The sequence below is a fragment of the Triturus cristatus genome, chromosome 4_1 (genome assembly GCF_964204655.1).
Source record: "Triturus cristatus chromosome 4_1, aTriCri1.1, whole genome shotgun sequence".
Taxonomy (NCBI): Eukaryota; Metazoa; Chordata; class Amphibia; order Caudata; family Salamandridae; genus Triturus; species Triturus cristatus.
Window position 1 is genome coordinate 931618564 of NC_140585.1, and position 18237 is coordinate 931636800.

Genomic DNA, 18237 nt, shown 5'->3' on the forward strand with positions numbered 1-18237 from the left:
ACCAGCAAGAAAGCCAGCTGGTTCACTGAAGACTTCCAGGCCTCCAAGCAAACCTGCCGAAAGCTAGAGAGGAACTGGCACAGTGAACGAACACCGGACAGCTACGCAGCCCACAAGAACGCCACTCGCAGACACCATCCCCTCATCAGATCTGCCAAAAGGGCCTCCTTCAAAGGCCGCCTAGACAACAACGCACACAACAGCAAAGAGCTCTTCAACATCGTGAAGGAACTCTCAAACCCCAGCTCCAACTCCCAACGATATCCCACTTTCGCAAGACCTGTGTGACTCGTTGGCCACCTTCTTCCACCGCAAGATCGCAGACATCCACGACAGCTTCAACGCCACAATCGCCCCGACAACCACTGAGACCTCCGCCCCCACGACCACCATCCGCACCAACCGCCTGCTCTCCTGGACCAACATAAACGACGACACCATCAAGATCATGAACACCATCCACTCCGTGTCTCCGTCAGACCCATGCCCACACCACATCTTCAACAAAGCCAGCACCGCCTTCGCACCCCATCTCCGGAAAGCCATCAACATTTCCTTCAAGACAGCAACCTTCCCGGAGAGCTGGAAGCACGCCGAGATCAACGCCTTACTCAAAAAACCCAAGGCGGACCCCAAGGACCTCAAGAACTTCCGACCCATCTCCCTGCTCCTGTTCCCGGCGAAGGTCATCAAGAAGACCGTCAACAAACAACTGACCCGCTACCTCGAGGAGAACAGCATCCTGGCCCCGTCCCAGTCTGGGTTCCGCAGCAACCACAGCACCGAAACTGCCTTCATCACCGCCACCGATGACATCAGGACCCTACTAGACAACGGAGAGACCGCGGACCTCATCCTCCTGGACCTGTCAGCCGCCTTCGACACGGTCTGCCACCGCACACTACGCACACGCCTCCACGACGCCGGGATCCAAGAGAAGGCCCTGGACTGGACCACCTCCTTCCTCTCCGGCAGAGCACAGAGTGTCCGCCTCCACCTCTTCCGCTCCGAAGCCACCAAGATCATCTGCGGCGTTCCCCAGGGCTCATCCCAACGTTGTTTAACAACTACATGGCACCACTCGCTCACGTCGCCCGACTGCACAACCTCAACATCATCTCCTACGCCGATGACACCCAGCTGATCCTCTCCCTCACCAAGGACCCCCACACCACCAAAGCCAACCTCCACGAAGGAATGAAGGCCGTCGCTGAATGAACGAGGAACAGCCGATTGAAGTTGAACTCTGACAAGACGGAGGAGCCTCGGCCAAACTCCTGAAACGGCTTCAACGCATCCAGAACGCCTCTGCACGCCTGATCCTAGACATGCCTAGCCGCAGCAACATCACACCCCACCTGAGAGACCTGCACTGGCTCCCCGTCAACAAGAGGATAACCTTCAAGCTCCTCACCCACGCACACAAGGCTCTCCATAACACCGGACCAGCGTACCTCAACAGACTACTCAGCTTCTACACCCCCACCCGCCAGCTCCACTCCGCCGACCTCACCCTCGCTACAGTCCCCCGCATCCGAAGAGCGACCTCCGGCGGCAGATCGTCCTCCCACCTCACCGCCAAGACCGGGAACACACTCCCCATCCACCTACGGCAGACACAAGACCTGCTGACCTTCAGAAGACTCCTCAAGACCTGGATCTTCGAGCAGTAGCAGCACTCCCCTCTCCCCCCCCCCAGCGCCTTGAAACCTGCATGGGTATGTAGTGCGCTTTACAAATGCTATGATTGATTGATTGCTTTATCGGATGTCTAAGATGGACTGTATTTTTATGGGATAAGGCACTCAAGAAACTCTTCAACATCAAACTTAATTTTGAACATTCAAATTAATTTCTTTGCACTCCTTAAGCACTCCCTTCTTGTGTATGATTTTATTATTGGGTATGGTCTTGGAGCAGTAAGGCCATTGGAAGGTTGGGTGATGCGTTTGTAAACTATGACTAATAACACGTGTGCAGCTGTTCTTCTGCCTTGATTGTACCTCTCTAAGGGACATTACTCAACCACAGTCTCCTAACACAGGCGCAATCCATTTTTGTTTAGCAGCCATACTGCACATGCCTTAGACAGCACACTATATCTGCTAAAATGTTGCTGTCGGGGGTGCATGTGAGTGCATCTTGGAGCCGATAAGAAGCCACACAGGGTAGCAGGGGAAGGATCCCCAGCTCTGTCACAGAATCTCATAGGGCTGTGTTTCCAGTTATATCAAGAAGCTAGGAGAAGGCTTGTGGTGGATCTTTCCCTTTTCAAACCTGCCTTTACGGCTCTTTCTGACTCCTTACTGGGCACCATGGCTTGCGGATTCCAACGTCCAGCACCACATTCCTGCTCCTCTGCTGCCATGGAGACTCTTAGGTTGCCAGCAAAGTACGTAAAAAAAGTTCCTTTGTTCATGATTGTGTTTGTGAGTGATTGAAGTGAATGGATTTAGGGATAGTGTGTGTGTGTGTGAGTGTGTTGTTTGTGAGTGTCAATGAGAGTAGAAGTGAGTGAGAATCCCAGTTTGAGAGTGTGTATGAATAAGTGAAAGTGAGTATGAAGGAGTGTGTGTGCATTAGAAGGAGTGAGTGATTGGAGATCAGGGGTGTAGCTATCAATAATGCAGCAGGGGCAGTTGCACCAGGGCCCAGTGTCAGTGAGTGTGAAAGAGTGAGTGTGTAAGAATGTTTGTAAGTGAGAATGAGAACCAGTGAGTATGAGTATGTTTGTGTGTAACAGTGAGTGGGAGTGAAACTAAATGAGAATTACTTGGTGAGAGAACTGAGTTACAGTGAGAGTGGGGGGGAGAGATTAAATGTGAGAGGGAGGTACACTTCAAAAAATGGGTGAACTCCTGGCAGGTATTACCCCCCCACCGCTTTCAGTGATCACCAGTCGTCACTGAGGTGATCATCTGTTAATGAGGCGGTGAATAGTCTCTTTCGAACTCTCCAGAGTCAGACCCCTAAGACCCCATCCCTGGCCACTGAAGGAGGTTGGTTGGAAAGGTTTGTGAATGCAAAGAAAATGTTCGACTGAACACAGTGGACGAGAAGAGTGTTGCATACCGGATGAGGGGGAGTGTCGACACTGATGTGGTGAGAGGTGGATGGGTATGTGAGCTTTGAAAATACTAGCAGTGAATAGTGGTGGGTGAGGGTGAACCGTGACTTGTAGAGTGACGGGTGATCAGTGGGGGAGGAGTCCTCTTGGGACATGATCATTGTAAGGGCGAGGAGTGGCGCTGGCGGGCAGGGCCGGACTAGCCAACAGGGCAATCAGTTAGTGCCCGACGACCTTGTCTTACAGGTCAGTGTGAGGAACTTACTTTGGCTGTTTGTGGGCCTGTTTTATGGTTTGCTGGGCTGGTTTCTGCTGACTTCCCTGATATTAAAACAAACATTGCCTGCAATAAGCTCATATCCATGCAGTCTTTCAAACCTTGCAAAACACCTTACTGTAAGTTCTACTCCCTGCCCTTTTCCAGCCTTAAAGCAGGAAATAGGAGACCCTTGTGGGGCGAATGATAGGACAAGCGGCCAATCCTGTCACGGTGATGTCAAAGGGTGCATGACTTCACTTCCTCTACCCCAGACATGGTGACTCAGCATCCCGAATGCTTCAGAGTTAGTCTGGGTCGCATGCATGGACAGCAGTGAGAGTATTGTAACCGTAACTTGCTGCACCCTTGTATCATGCTACTGTTGTAAAGCCCTCTGATGCCATCAAGGCCATGCCCGCGCTATAAAAAGTTGCAAAAATAACAAGCATTTGCAATGCAATAGGTCTCGCATTTATACGAGTTTGAGCTATTGGCATTGTAAATGACAGTGCCTTTTATTTATGTTTTAAAAAAAACAAACTTAAATAAAAAGCATTGTCATTTACAATGCCAATAGCTCAAACTCGTATAAATGCGAAACCTATTGCATTGCAAATGCTTGTCTGACTGTTTGTGGGCGAGTGGGCCGGGTTTTACTGTGGATTCCTCGAATTTTACAACAAACATTGCCTGCACGATGCCGTCTCCCATGCCTTGTAAAGCACATACTTTGTTTACATTTCTTTATTGCCATTTTGGTCAAAAAGCACCACCGGTTGTAAAAAAAAAAAAAAATTGGCCCACAGCTCACTTGCAAAACAGGAGCGATTGTTAAGGCGGGCACTCGGGCAATGGGCGTGTATCGGAGATGCAGCCCTAAATTGCCTTTTGGCCAGTGTGGTGGCCGATTTGGGCTGTCTCAGATGCCGCCAATGGCCCAGTGAGGGGCTGGGCGGCCTTTCCCAGGCAGATGGGTTTCTATTGGGGGGGAAGGGGGAGGGGGGGGAGAGGGGTAATTCCTGCGCTCTCACTGAGCTCGGCACAAAAGCGTCTCTAATTTCCTCAGACACCGCGCTGCTGCTGTCGACGCCATCTCCACAGGCTAGTTAGCTGAGCGCATGCACAATGATAAGTGTGGGCAGCGCTGACAGAGCCCTGCAATTACCCAAGTTGTTGTTATTCGGCAAGACTTCTTTCTCATGCTACGCCCCCCTTCCAAACGTGGCTAATGACCTAAGATACGAGTGCACGGGTTTTAGCAGCAGGGACTTTCAGGTGGCTGCTTTTACTAGTTTTCTATGGAACGGGCTAGATAGAAGCTTCTGGAAATAGTGGTTTGGGATAATTACGAAAGTGAATAATTTCTGTTCACTTAAGCAACGTCTGGGTGCAGTCTTGTAGATTCATGTGTAATCAAAGCGAAATCAAAGTCCCTTGTGCGTTTCCTCAGACTGCGGTAGACTCCATAAGAGGTGTGATATTTAAATAAACCGGGAACAGGGGCGTGCAATTACGGCTCTGGTGAGAGGAGAGAACTGCGGGGGCAGGTTGATTGTTCTTATGTTTCCACCATTTGCAAAGACACTAAAGAGTTGTGGAGCCTGCCAGACATGTCATTGCACCGCATGTGAATCAGGGTCTGAAACCGTATAATTACGGTTGTGAAAGCTCGGAAATACAAAACGAGGCAATAATGCATTTGCCAGTGCTCTGCCCGGTCTATTCAGTTTAGGGTTTCATAGAGTATTACCTTCTATTAGAAGTCATGCGGTTCTAGACTTTAGATGTCACCATCAAACAATTGTTAGGGGAATTGGCACATTTCAAGAACAAGAACAACAAGCAGGAAGTGGGATAAGGGAGGGGGTAGGGGAGAGAGGCAATGCAGGCTGGCAAATGGTAAGCACTCTTCGCGGGCTGCCGTGCGGCCGCGAAAGTGAAAGAAAACGAATGCTTTCAGGCTGCCAAATGGTGCGCGCGCCCGGAGCACATGCACTGTAGTTGGCGGCCTGAAATGCACTCGTTTCCACTTCCAAAAGTCGCTTACTATATGTCTCGCCAGGGCAGCGCTAAAGCGCTGTCTCAGGCGAGACCTAAAAAGTAAATAAAATTAGGTGTCATAGACAGTAGGCGGCGCGGTTGTTTTGTCTGTGTCTTTCCTTCCTCCATCTTGGGTGACTGATTAGCTGTTCTTGTGGTGTCTGCAGTACCTGGAGTCTGTGCGCCCTCTGCTGGACGACGAGCAGTATAGCAAGATGGAGACGATGGCGAAAGTATTCAAGACGAAGGTTGCCCCCCGGCTGCAGAAGTACTTGATCCTCAAATCCTGGTGGGCCACTAACTATGTACGTACACAACTAACAGCGCTTCCCTTCTACGTATGCAACCCTGTGTACTGTGAGCAGCACTTCCTTCCTATTTGCGTTCACACCAAAAAGCAACTCTCTCTTTGCACACTCATATTCCTATGTGCATCACAACAGGCCTTCCCTTCCTCTATATGTAAACACTAACAGCCACCCGCATCCATCATACATACAGACCTCACTCTGGATTCTAAGCAGAGTCCCTTCTTTCTGTGTGCATGCCTCTCACCAGTCCTTCCAATTCACATTAAACGTCACTTCCCCTCAGTGCTTTAAATGGGAAAAAATAAGTGGAGGTATTCATTAAAATGAACTAGAGGTGTATTGACGGGGTGGGGCTAGGGGCGGGGGTAAGGGCAAGACATGATGATACTTAACAACTTCTATATTAGATGCAGCACATACTAACACACTTTAGAAATGTGCTTATATAAATAAAGCAGGTTAACTCTTTACACAAAGTGAAAGAGAAATGTGATATGTTAACATTTTCTTTCTTTGCAATAGTTGCACCTTCTTAATGTCATACTGTTAATTGCTGTTTGGCACAATACTATATATTTTAGAGCAGGCGAGTAGGAAGAACCTGAAAATACCCCCACGTCGCACCAAAGCTCCTATGGCCACGTCGCACCAAAGCTCCTATGGCACCAAGCAAATGAAGCAACTCATCATGACCCTCCCCAGAAGATATCTCTTGTCTCTTCCATCAATCTATCCATTCATCCTACCATTTACCTGCTGATGTCCACCATTTAACCTTTACATTCTATCGTCTCTTCAGTCTTTCATCAATCATTCAGTTTTTCACCATTCCGTCTATCCACCCTTCATATCTAAACCTATCCATCAATCCATCTCCAAACCTATCCATTCATCCTTTCACTCATCCATCTCTTTATCCACCCTTTTTCTCCTCCATCAATCCTTTCGCTCATTCATCCATCAACCCTTTCACTCCTTTATTCCATCCACCCTTTCACTCAATCCCTCCTTTCACTCATCCATTATCCACCCTTTCATCCATCCTCCCTACCTTTCATTCATCCATCCAATCTTTCACTTATCCTCCCATCATCCGCCCTTTTATCCAATTATCCACCCTTTTTCACCCATGCATGCTTTCACTCATCCATCCATCTATTCATCCATCCATCCATCTTTACATCCACCCTTGCTCACTCATCCACTCACTCATTCACTGACCCACCCACCAACCCTCCCTGTTCCGTTATTTATGAATCTTTGTCGCAGAGCAGACATGTACAAAGTGCCACACATTTTCTTTAAAATACCTCCTGAGAGTGTCTTGATTCTCTCTCTCTTTCTTTCACTTTTTTCTTACAAAAACAGGCATATACACAAACATAGCAGACACACAAAAGATTCAGGTATGATAAAAGCCATCTTTTCTCTTCACCTACCATGGCTTTTTTAAATGCCATCAGGGCCGGACAGGCCGTAGCCTGATTGCCACTGCCAGGGGACTGACATGATTCCTGTGCTTGCACGAACTCACAGGATGGTGTGAATGTGATTGACAGCACAGGGCCCGAATGGACCCTGCTCTGTCAAGCACAGCGTGATGGTGAGCACCCGGACATTATTCAAATGAGCCCTGCTGAATAGCTCAGCTGGGGCTCATATCGGCTACAGATGTGGCGCCTTGGCTGCCAGAGACAGTTCCACTCCTGCTCACCAGCATAGCTAATGAGCCTACCTTTTCATGAGTACCGGTAGTCTCTAGGGCAGTAAAGAAGTGCCAGTACTCAGAGTGCTAAATCAAAGAAGTGCCGGTACTCAGTACTGGTGAGTACCGGCCCATTAAAAGCACTGCTTCCCGTACGTACGGACAGTAGGCCTCTTCCCGTGTGTGTAGACAGTCACCGAGGAGTACTGCGCCCTCTGCTGTGCATTTACACCCCAAACCGCCCCTTCCTGTGTGCACCTAGAACTCGTTGGACATAGAAAGTGGTAAATCAGTAGCAGTACAATAACACTGGATACACCGTAGCCCTTCCTTTGTGTATGCGCACCAAGCAGTACTGCTCATGTGTAGATTTACACCATAACACTCCCCTTTCTATGTATGTGCACAAAAGCATCTCTTACCATCTTAAGTACATGAAGAAGACACACTAATTTCCCACTAATGTGCATCCAGAACTACCAATATCTACATATACACCAAAGATTTCTTTCTGTGTCTAGGTACATGCACGTCTAATAGCTTTTCCAGTCCTATGTGCATTGAATTCACAGGTAACGGTTCTGCGGGTGCGTGGGGCCTGGGGCGAAGTGGAATGTGCGAGGCCTCTCTAACTTACATAAGTGACACCTTCAGGGCTCCAGAAGCTGCTTTGTGCAGACTCCCCTTGGGCCGCAGCTCCTACTACCAGCCAACTACAAGCATATGTTTTACAGCTCAAATTGGGCTGAAGGTGTGAGAATTGCTTTGGGGCTGAGGGTTAAAACTGTGGGGGCCCTAAGTTTTGGACAAAGGGCGTCCCACAGTGTCTCTGAATGGGCAGCCGGGCACGAGGGCTAATTGCAGGGCAAACCTGCAAAATGTGTCTCCTTGCAACTGGGACAAGAGGAAGTGTCAAAGTCTCTTCTCCAGTGGTGTTAGGAAGTGGACAGGAGGGAAAGACTAAAAGAACGATGAAGTGGTAGGACATGTTATTAGTTGAGTATTGGTACAGGTATCGTATTTATTTATTTATTTTATTTTATTTTGAGAGTCTTATATAGCGCGAACAAGATCCTTGCGGATATCAGAGCGCTTTACATAACAACAAAACAGTAAGTTGGAACAAACAATAGTGTGCAGGTAACAGTCATATAAACACATTTGGAGCACGAAATCTTAGGAGGATTAAAAAAGTAGAGCATTTTAAACGGGCTCTAAAGAACTCGGGGCAGGGATGGCAATTGTTCATGTAAGTTTTGCCATGAGCAAAGCTTTAACTTCTTTTTTGAACGATGCGGAAGAGTCATTCAGTCTGGTTTCAGGGGGAAGAGAGTTCCATATTTTGGGCGCCATCCCTGAGAAGGATCGTTTATAGGTTTTCTTCTTGATGAACCTTTGTGGTTTCAGTAGAAGTTTTCCAGCATTTCTAGAGGACCTAAGACCACCAGAGATAGTCAGTTTCTGCGCGAGATAGCTGGGGGTGTTGTGATGTAGGGCTTTATGAGTCATGCACGCAATTTTGAGATGGATTCTAGCTTCAAATGGTAGCCAGTTGAGGGCTTTAAGGTCAGGGGAAATGTGAGCCCTTCTTTTCGAGCCAGTGATGAGTCTAGCTGCTGCGTTGATAGTTGCTCGTAGTGGGGCTGTAGCAACTTTTGGGAGGCCACATAAGGAGACACTTCCATACTCAACATGAGGGATAACTAGAGCTTGTACTGCCAATTTGAAGTCCTCGAAGGGCAGGAAGGGTTTCAGCTTCCTCAATGTATTTATCTGGAAATTAGCTCCTTTTGTAGCGTTGCTGATGTGTTTTTACATCATAAGGTTGCTGTCGAGGGTAATTCCCAAGGATTTTGCTGAATCCACGATGGTTGGTTGAACGTTGAAGGCGGTAAGCTGTTTGATCAGATCAGGTCGTGCATTAAAGGGACTTTGACCGGTGGTGCTATGAGGAGGAATTCTGTTTTTAGCGTGTTCAGTTTGAGATGATTATCTGAAAGCCAGGACTGGGTGGTCCTGAGAGTGGAGTTAAGCAAATTAATGTCTTCTAGGGAGTTGATCTTGAGATAGAGTTGTGTGTTGTCCGCGTACATATGGAATTGTACGTTAGACGCGTGCAGAATTTCAGTGAGAGGTTCCATGAACAAGTTGAATAAGGTCGGTGAGAGTGCGGACCCTTGCGGAACCCCAAGTGTTACAGGAGAGGAATTGGAAAGCGTGTTGTTGACCTTGAATTTTTGTGTACGGTTATGGAGGAAGGAGATAAACCAATTTAACACTGTGCCAGACATACCCATTCTGTGCTCCAGAAGATCGATTAGTTTCTGGTGTTTTACCGTGTCAAAGGCTGAGGAAAGGTCTAGCAGGATGAGTAGGCACGCATCGTTCTGGTCAAGGATTTGAAGCGCATCATCAATAATGTGTGTCATGGCTGATTCAGTGCTGTGACCTGCTCTGAAACCTGATTGGTGTATATTTAGGAGTTCAAAGTGATCTATGTGATTGGTTAGTTGTCGGTGAACACATTTTTCCAGCAATTTGGCGAGGGTGGGAATATTGGATATAGGTCGATAGTTGTGAAGATCCGTAGGGTCAGCAGTGGGTTTCTTTAGAATAGGTGAGACTTGACCTACTTTGAGGGAGTCCGGGATGCAACCTTGATGAAGAGAGCTGTTAATGATTTTGTTCCAAAGTGGAAGAAGCCAAGGGGCAAGGTCTTTGACTGCATTGGCAGGGAGGGGGTCAATGAGGTGATTGGCCGGTTTCAGGGAATTTAGGATTATGCCTAGGTCGTGTTCAGTGTACAAATCAAAGGAGGACCATGCTGCCTCGTTTTTAGGGCCAGGCTTAGGGTGGGGTTGGCCAGACGTGGTTGGACAGGAGGTGGAGATTTCTGTATTAGGAGCAGCGTGTGGTAGTTGGTTATTGAGGAGATCCTTCGAGATGTTGTCGGCCTTCAGATTAAAGAAAGTAGAGAATTCTTCACAGTTAGGTTGAGGGCGAACTAGGTCTTGTAGCCGTCGGGGTGCATCCTTGGATTGATTTTTGATTAATTCGAAAAGTTTTTTGGGGCGGTTTTTTGCTTGGTTTAGTTGATGGCTGAAGAAATCAGCTTTAGTGCGTTTAATCTTTTTGTAGTAAGCATTTCTCTTTTTCCTTAGAAGTTTAAGGTGGATAGCTGAGGGGATTGATCTCCAGTTGCGTTCAAAGGATCTGAGAGCCCGTCTGTCCTCATTAAGGAGTGAGTTATACCAAGGCTTGGAATCTTTAATGGGAGCTCTCTTAAGTTGCAGAGGGGCTACCTCATTAATTATCGTAGTCATAGCATTAAGATAGTGGTTGGTGAGAGCATGCACATCAGAGGTGATTGAAGGGGGCTGGAGCAGATTGTAGCAGGAAGAGGGTAGTGAGTTTGGATTGAGTTTTTTCAGGTCTCTTTTCCAGATTTTTGGTTTTGTGGATTGCGCAGGAATGTGTTTGGTGGTTTCCTTGATATAGAAGGCAATAATATGATGGTCCGACCAGTCACAGGGTTGGATCGAATCCACCTGGATGATGTCAGATTTGGCGATTATAAGATCAATGGTTGAGCCTTTATTGTGTGTCGGGCTGTTGCAGGATTGGATGAGGGTAAGATCATCCAAGAAGTTTTTGAAACTCTTGACCACTGAGTCATTGATGTCGTTCCAATGGAGATTGAAGTCGCCCAGGAATATTTGGGTATTCTGCTGACCCATGTTAGAAGCGATCAAGTCCATGAGGTGTTCGATGAAGAGGAGGTTGTCTCCTGGGGGATGATAGATGATGTGGGATGAACATACTGGTTTGCCATAGCAACTAATGTCCAAACACAAGTATTCGCAAGATGTGAATGTCGGCGATAAGGCTCTGTTTATGGTGAAGCTGCTGCGATGTATACAGGCTATGCCACCCCCTATTTCGTCCGTTCTGTCTAATCTAATGATGTCATAGTCAGGTGGAACAAGGATGTCAAGGAGAGGGGTGGATGATTCTGTTAACCAGGTTTCGGTTAGAAATAAGATATCCAGCTCCTGAGAGATGATGAGGTCAGCTATGTCGGCTGCATGTCTGGAGGCTGATCTACAGTTTAGCAGCGTGCATTTCAAATGGGGTGAAATGAGGGAGGGGAATGGGTCCTGAGTGATAGGGATTCTTCGTAGGTTGTTATCAGAAACTCCTCTGTTGTTGTGTGTAGCGAGTCTGCAGGGGTTGGGGGGGACAGTCGGGATGATCATCTGAGAGGGCGAGAGGGAGTTGGGGAGGGAGGTTTCATAGGAGTGCAGAAGGGAGAGGAGATCGCTCTCCGAAAACGGGTTGGTGCTGCGCCTTGGGCGTGTTAGTGTGTTGTGAGACGGAACTGTTTTCCAGCTGGGTGGGTGCATATTAGAGGCGGTATAGGAGAGGTCCGGGCACTCGTGAGATTTATAAGTCGTTGATGGGGTGAGGTGCAATGAGTGTTTAGACAGAATCATCTTGAACGCAAGCAGCTCTGCTTGAATTTGGTGCAGGACGCTCATAATATCCTCTAGACTAGGGTCTGGTGTGGATGGGAGATAGGTTAGGGAGTGTGTTATGCCTGCGGATGGCTGTGTAGAAGGGTGAAGACTGGGGGTTGCTAGCTGTTGAGAGGGTGTGGGGATAGGATGGAGGGTGGAAAGCTCCGCGGGAAGCGTAGTAAACAAGGGGGGGTGAAGTGCAGCGCAGTTGGCCTGCTGACTAAGGGGGGGTGGGTGAATGTGCTGTGGGGAGTATGTGTCAGGAGGGGCCTTATCTGGCAAAGTGGTCAGGAATTGTGGTAGTGTACTGTAATTGTCAGGTATTCTAGCGGTAGGGCATTCGAATGGTCAGGAATTGTTGTTATCAGTTATTGTGGGGTAGTGTGTTGAAGTGGTAAGTATTGTAGCAGTCCAGTATTTTAGTGGTTGGTTAAGTTGTGTTTGGGTATTGTGGTGGGTTTTTAAGGGAATATTGTAATGGCGCAGTTGTTTATTGTAGTGGTTTGCATTATGGTGGTCGGCGTTATGGTGGTAGGCTTCTCTAGGGTGGGCTATTGAAATGGTCAAAGTGGTACAGTACTTGAACGGTTGAGTATTTTAGTAGTAGGGAATTACAGCGATCAGGTAGTTTGTTGATTTTAGTCAATGGAAATTTTAGTTGTAGCCAAGGAAGCTAATTTCATCTTTGGGATTGTCGGAGAGAGTTTATTGAAACAGTAAGTTATTGAAGTGGTTGTGTGTGTCAACGATCAAGTGTTGCAGTGGTTGAGCATTGTAGTGATCGTCTATTGTGAGGGTAAGGTTTTGAAGTAGGAAGGTAAATCATGGTACAGTATTCTAGTGGTGGGATATTGTAATGGTAGGGGTTTGTAGAGTTTGTGTATTGAAGTGATTGGATGATGTAGTCAGAGCCATTTTAATGCATAGCTAAGCGGGCAATTCTCCAGGGCCCCCCACCTCCAGGCAGTCCATTACATAATGATAAGGTGTGCTTAAAGCAGATTTATTTAATGTGACAGCTGGCCCCTTCAGACCTGCTCAAACTTCATGTTCTTTAGCAGTTGGAGCAATTAAACTAAAATGTATCCTTCTAAACCTCTCTCTCCTTACTTAATCTCATCGCTTAAATCTCGTCTAGCTCGCTTTTTACCCCTCTCGCGCTCTACCTCTCTTTCGCTACATCCCTATCTCTTCTCCACCTACCCTGCCTATGCCTCTCTCTTGAAATATTTCCCTCAATACCCTGGTCTCTATCTCTCTCCCAGGACTTAACCTATCTTACCACTTTCTGCGCCTACCTCTACATCTCTATCTCTTTACGTACTCTTTCTATATAAACTCTCTCTACCATATGCCTCTTCGCACTCCGCACTGCTCTTTTCCATCTCACCTCTCTTCCATCTCACATCTCTGAATGTCCCCTCCACCTACTTCACCTCTCCCTCAAATGCTTATCCCTCTGTACCTGAACTCGTTATCTCTGTCACTCTACACTTTGCTTATCTTCACCTCTGGCAATGCTTTTAACTAATACATTGAAAGGTATAAATGCAGGATCAGTGAGTCTCAATAGACAGCAGCTCTAGCACAGTAAAGAAAACTTTTACAGCACGGTTTTCAAAGTCTAAACTAAACACATTTATTTAAATTTAAGGATCATTACAGAAGAAAAATGGTTAGATAGTCAGATTCAAACCAGCATCAATAATGCTTCAAATTATACCAATTGTGGGAGGTAACAACATAAGGTAGCTCTCCAAAGCAAGTAAATAGTCAGAACCAAAGTAGAGTTCAGTAGAGGACTAGCATAAAAATGCTGAGTTCTTAAGACCAATCAGTAGCAGAATGACACTGAGACTACTCAGTTCGTAAGACAGAATAACTCTAAGTATAATTCAGCAGACAGACCAACGTGGAGTCTGCCTTCATAAAAGTGAGAAAATAAGTCTGGTACATTTCCCACAAAGGCCACATTTTATAGGTTTCAGACAGTGAAAGGCACATTCTCTACATGGTGAGGTCTAACATAATAGGGCTGAAGTAACTTTCACACAGACCAATAATAAAACAGGGAAATGTGATACATCGATTATGAAGCATTTAGGAACACTTACTTTCATGCATGCATAATTATATGGAAAATAATGTGACATTTATGCAATACGTGAAAACAATACTTAGTTCAGTTGCTTAGAGCATACCAGGGCAAAGGACCTTGAATGTGTTGCAACTACAGGAACATTCAGCACATGGATTCCCACTTGAGGACCAAAATTGAACCATTTCAGCTCATCTAATGAACACCACCACATATTGAATTCTATTTCACTTATTTTCTGAAAACGGAAATCACAGAAGAGAAACATTCATGTAGGAAACTGGTTCATGTAATTTTTAAAAGACACATTTTCTTGCTCACTGTAAAATGAATGTCAATGCATGCTGACTTTGGCCATGTTTCTAACTAATGCCTAGATATGCTAACTAAAACACGTTTAAAACTAAGTATTATTTTCTAACTATTTAAAAATGCTCTCTTAGCCCTGTAGCTACGTCATTTCTCTCTCACTACCTCACTACCTCATTTTCTACCCGACCTCTCTCCTCTCTCTTTCTCTCATAACCTCACCTTTAAATGTACCTTGCATGCCCTCAGTGCCCCATCTGTCCACTTCCTTTTCTCTTTTTACTGCTTTTCTCTACCTCATCTCTCTTATCATCTTACTCATCTCTCACAATCTCTTTTTGTACGACTCTTCGTCTCCTACTTTTCTCTGCAATTCCTTCTCCACTTCAGCTCACCCTCTCCATCTCCTGTCTTTCTCTACTTCTCTTACTTATCCTCTCTTTCTCTAACTCTGTATCGACCTTATCCCTCCATCTCTACTTCACCTAATTTCTCTCGTTGTACCCATCAGCCCACTGACTCTACCTTTCTCTCTCTCTCTCCATAATCTCTCTCCCAGGCCTGACTTTCTATGCCTCATCTCATTTTGCTCTTCTCTCTGCCTCACAAATGTCTCTACCGTGCATCCCTCTGTACTTCTCTTACTTTCTCACCTCTCTACGTCTTCCTAACTCACGTCACTTTCCACCTTACCTCACTACTCCCTTTCCCTTCAATATAACCCACCCCTCTCACATTTTTATGTATCTTTCTCCCGATCTGTAGCTCTTTCTGTCTCACTCTAATCATTACCTATCCCACTACTTTTCTCTCTGTATCTAACTCTTTATCTTCCTACCTCTCTCTAAAGCTTTCTTTCTGGCTAGCTAACCTTTCACTCTCTACCTCACATCTCTCCCAACCTCATCTATTGCCCAACCTCATCTCTACCTTGCTTCTCTTGCCAGCGTCACCTCTCTGTATTTACTATTCTCTTTTTATCTCTGTCAGGGCTTTAAGTGGGCCGGTACTGTCCGGTACGGAGTACGGGCACCTTTTTATTTTGAGAGGGAGAGTACCAGCACTTCTCAAGGAAATCGTAATACTTTTAATTGCAGAGTACCGGCACTTCTCAGAAACATGCAGGTACTCTGCTACAGAGTGCTTGCACTTCTATTTTTCCATTTCAAGTACTGATCTCAGTACTTCTCCTGGCTCCATCCTCACCTCTGTCTTTTACTTAACAGAGTCATGGTCACTGTCTTGCTAGCGAAGTGTACACATCAAGGGGAAGCAAAACAAGGTATGAGGAGAGAATTAAGGAGAAACATTATCAGATTTATCAGATTTCACCCGAATGAATGGTGAAAATCCACAGAGCTGCACTTTATTTTTCACTGTTGCACTGGGAATGCCAGTAATGAAGGTGGACTTATTTTCATATTACGAATAGCAGGCAATTAAAGACACAATTTCAAGACTGATGGGGCTAGAGCTCTTATTTTACCCCTATGTACTAGTCTGCTAAACACCCACCAAGTTACCCATGCCATGGCTTACATACAGTGAGAGGAACAGCCTAGTGAGACACTGAAATCCACATCAAATATTGTTGCTGCAGGTAGTTTAGATCCAAGTGAAAGCTGCAGTGGCTTTCTCAATGCTTGTTCTTGATTTCTTTCAGTACTCTGTGTCCGGCAAAGGTGGGGCAGCTTGATCTACTTGCTGTTTCGCATGCCCCCGTTTGCGAAAGTTTAACAATCCTGTTTGTCCTCACACGTGCTTGACTTAGCTAAAACGGGTATTAAACTCAAAGTTGTTTTGAACAGAGGGCCTTAAGGCCCTTAAAGTATGTCTTGTCCATTGACCCATAAAATGCCACCGGACATTGTAGTGGCGTATTGAGGTGTTGGATATTTGAAGAGGTAGGATATTAGGAGTAGGTGTTGTCTGGTAATTTATTGAAGCCATCAGAATTGGTAATTATAGTGTTTTGTGGTTTATGGGCATTGACATGTTTCTCTGTTGTATTAATAAGGTTGTGCAGTGGTTGGGAATTGAAGTGTTCAGCTATTTCTTTGGTAGGACGTTGCAGTAGTCAGGTATTTGTAGTGAACATGTATTGAAGCGGTTTGGTACCTAAATGATTGTAAATTGAACTTGCCATGTATTGTAGTGGTCAGATATTGCACTGACTGGTTATGTTCATAGTAGGATACTATATCTTAAAATATCTATTATTGTCATGGGTATCTGACACAAATTGTAACTTTTCTCTCTGCCGCTCTGCTTCAAGACCTCACACCATTAGAGAAGAGATGAGTGGATCCGGTGGGGCAGACTCAGTGCTAGCGAGGGCACTCCAGGAGATGTGTAATGGAGTTAGCTCTTGAAGGGAAGCAGACCTGAAGGCATATTTGCATACATGCTCTTTGATGGAACAGAAAATTTGGGGTAAAGAAGTGGTACACGAGGGCATATTTGAGAACTGCGTGGAAGATGCAGGGCTTCAAATATCTGAAAGAGTCAAGCTAGGATAGACCCCTAGTGACCAGGACCAGGAGGGACAGAATGAGTTGGAGGCGGGAGAGGGATGGGCAACGGGTTGCAAAAGAGTTTCAACTAAGAAGATGGGGGAAGATATTGTAAGCAGATCTTGTCAAAATAGGGTGCGCCCTAGGTTTTAGGGACACCATGACTGTGGGTTAGAAGGAGGACGTGGTTTTAGGACAGGGGTACCCACTAAGAATCAGGCACACAGTATAAATGGAAATATTGCTATTCAAGCATCCAGGGACACTCCAAATAAGCACTCTGGTTAGTGAAGAGAACAGCACAGCATATTCATTTTTCACTGCAATCCTGGCATTGCTGATGGCCCATGAAGCCCTGCTGAGTTGTCCAGTATTGTCTTCCTTCCCACTTTATATGTGACGTTTTCTTTCTACTGCTCTCCTATGCCTTTACCGCATGTGCCATGCCCATTGCCTGCTTATCTGTGGCACCCGCTGATGACTGGCATGTGCCACACAGTAGTGGCTCGCCTATCACGTTGGAAATTGAAAATAAATGTAGTAAATCATGCAATCAAAATTTGTTGCTGGCCTTGACCTCATTGACTACTCATATCACCCTCTGCTGTTCAAAGGTAACACCGTGACTGTCTGTTGTTCTCTCTCAGGTCAGTGACTGGTGGGAGGAGTACATCTACCTCAGGAGTCGGGGACCCATCATGGTGAACAGCAACTACTATATCATGGTAAAGATATGTGAGCAGACGCGTGGAGTATCACGGGAACTGCAGAACGTGTACTGTAAACGCAGATGGCTTGTGCCTGTGTGGTGTTTGTTCTTGTGAGGGTCTCAATGCACACATACACTTGGGAACTCTAAAAAACACAACCACTGCTCTCTTGTATATATTGTGATTCCCATTGTAGATTTCCTCTATCCTGTCACACATGTGGATTCCCACCCTTTGATTCCACCCTTGATTTTCCTCATGAGAGCCACCTGCAGCGGCCTTATAGTTTTCAAAACTGATCTAGTTGCCCCAGCATCAAAATGCAGACTTTTTATTTCTGTACCCACACAGTCGGGTGTTTGGTGAGTTTGCATTCGTGTGAAAGAGTGTTCTCTGGATTTTTACTACAGTATGCCAGTACAGGCCGTGTGCATAACCTTGGACATCTCATCGAGGTCTGTAATTTCTAACTTGGTGTCATGTTTTAGGATCTCTTATATGTAACCCCTACATGTCGACAAGCATCCCGTGCAGGAAATGCAGTGCATGCCATGCTGCTGTACCGCCGTAAACTGGACCGCGAGGAGATCGCGCCGGTGAGTCTAAGCATTTCTTTGATAAGAAGATGTGTGGGTGAGAGTGACCCAGTAAAGCTGGTGCTGATGGAAGGAACGGCCGAGGCACTGTAAAGGGAACCCCCTCCCCCCT

The 18237-nt window shown here is 46.2% G+C and overlaps 1 protein-coding gene across 2 annotated transcripts in view; it reads left to right on the plus strand.

The window, feature by feature from the left end:
• Positions 1 to 18237, plus strand: part of CPT1B (carnitine palmitoyltransferase 1B) — a 194398-nt gene that overhangs the window by 38373 nt on the left and 137788 nt on the right. For both annotated transcript variants that reach the window (XM_085653785.1, XM_085653784.1), the window contains exons 6-8: positions 5534 to 5671; positions 17467 to 17544; positions 18018 to 18125. In XM_085653785.1, the coding sequence (XP_085509911.1) occupies positions 5534 to 5671; positions 17467 to 17544; positions 18018 to 18125 (324 nt within the window). The remainder of the gene's footprint in view (positions 1 to 5533; positions 5672 to 17466; positions 17545 to 18017; positions 18126 to 18237) is intronic.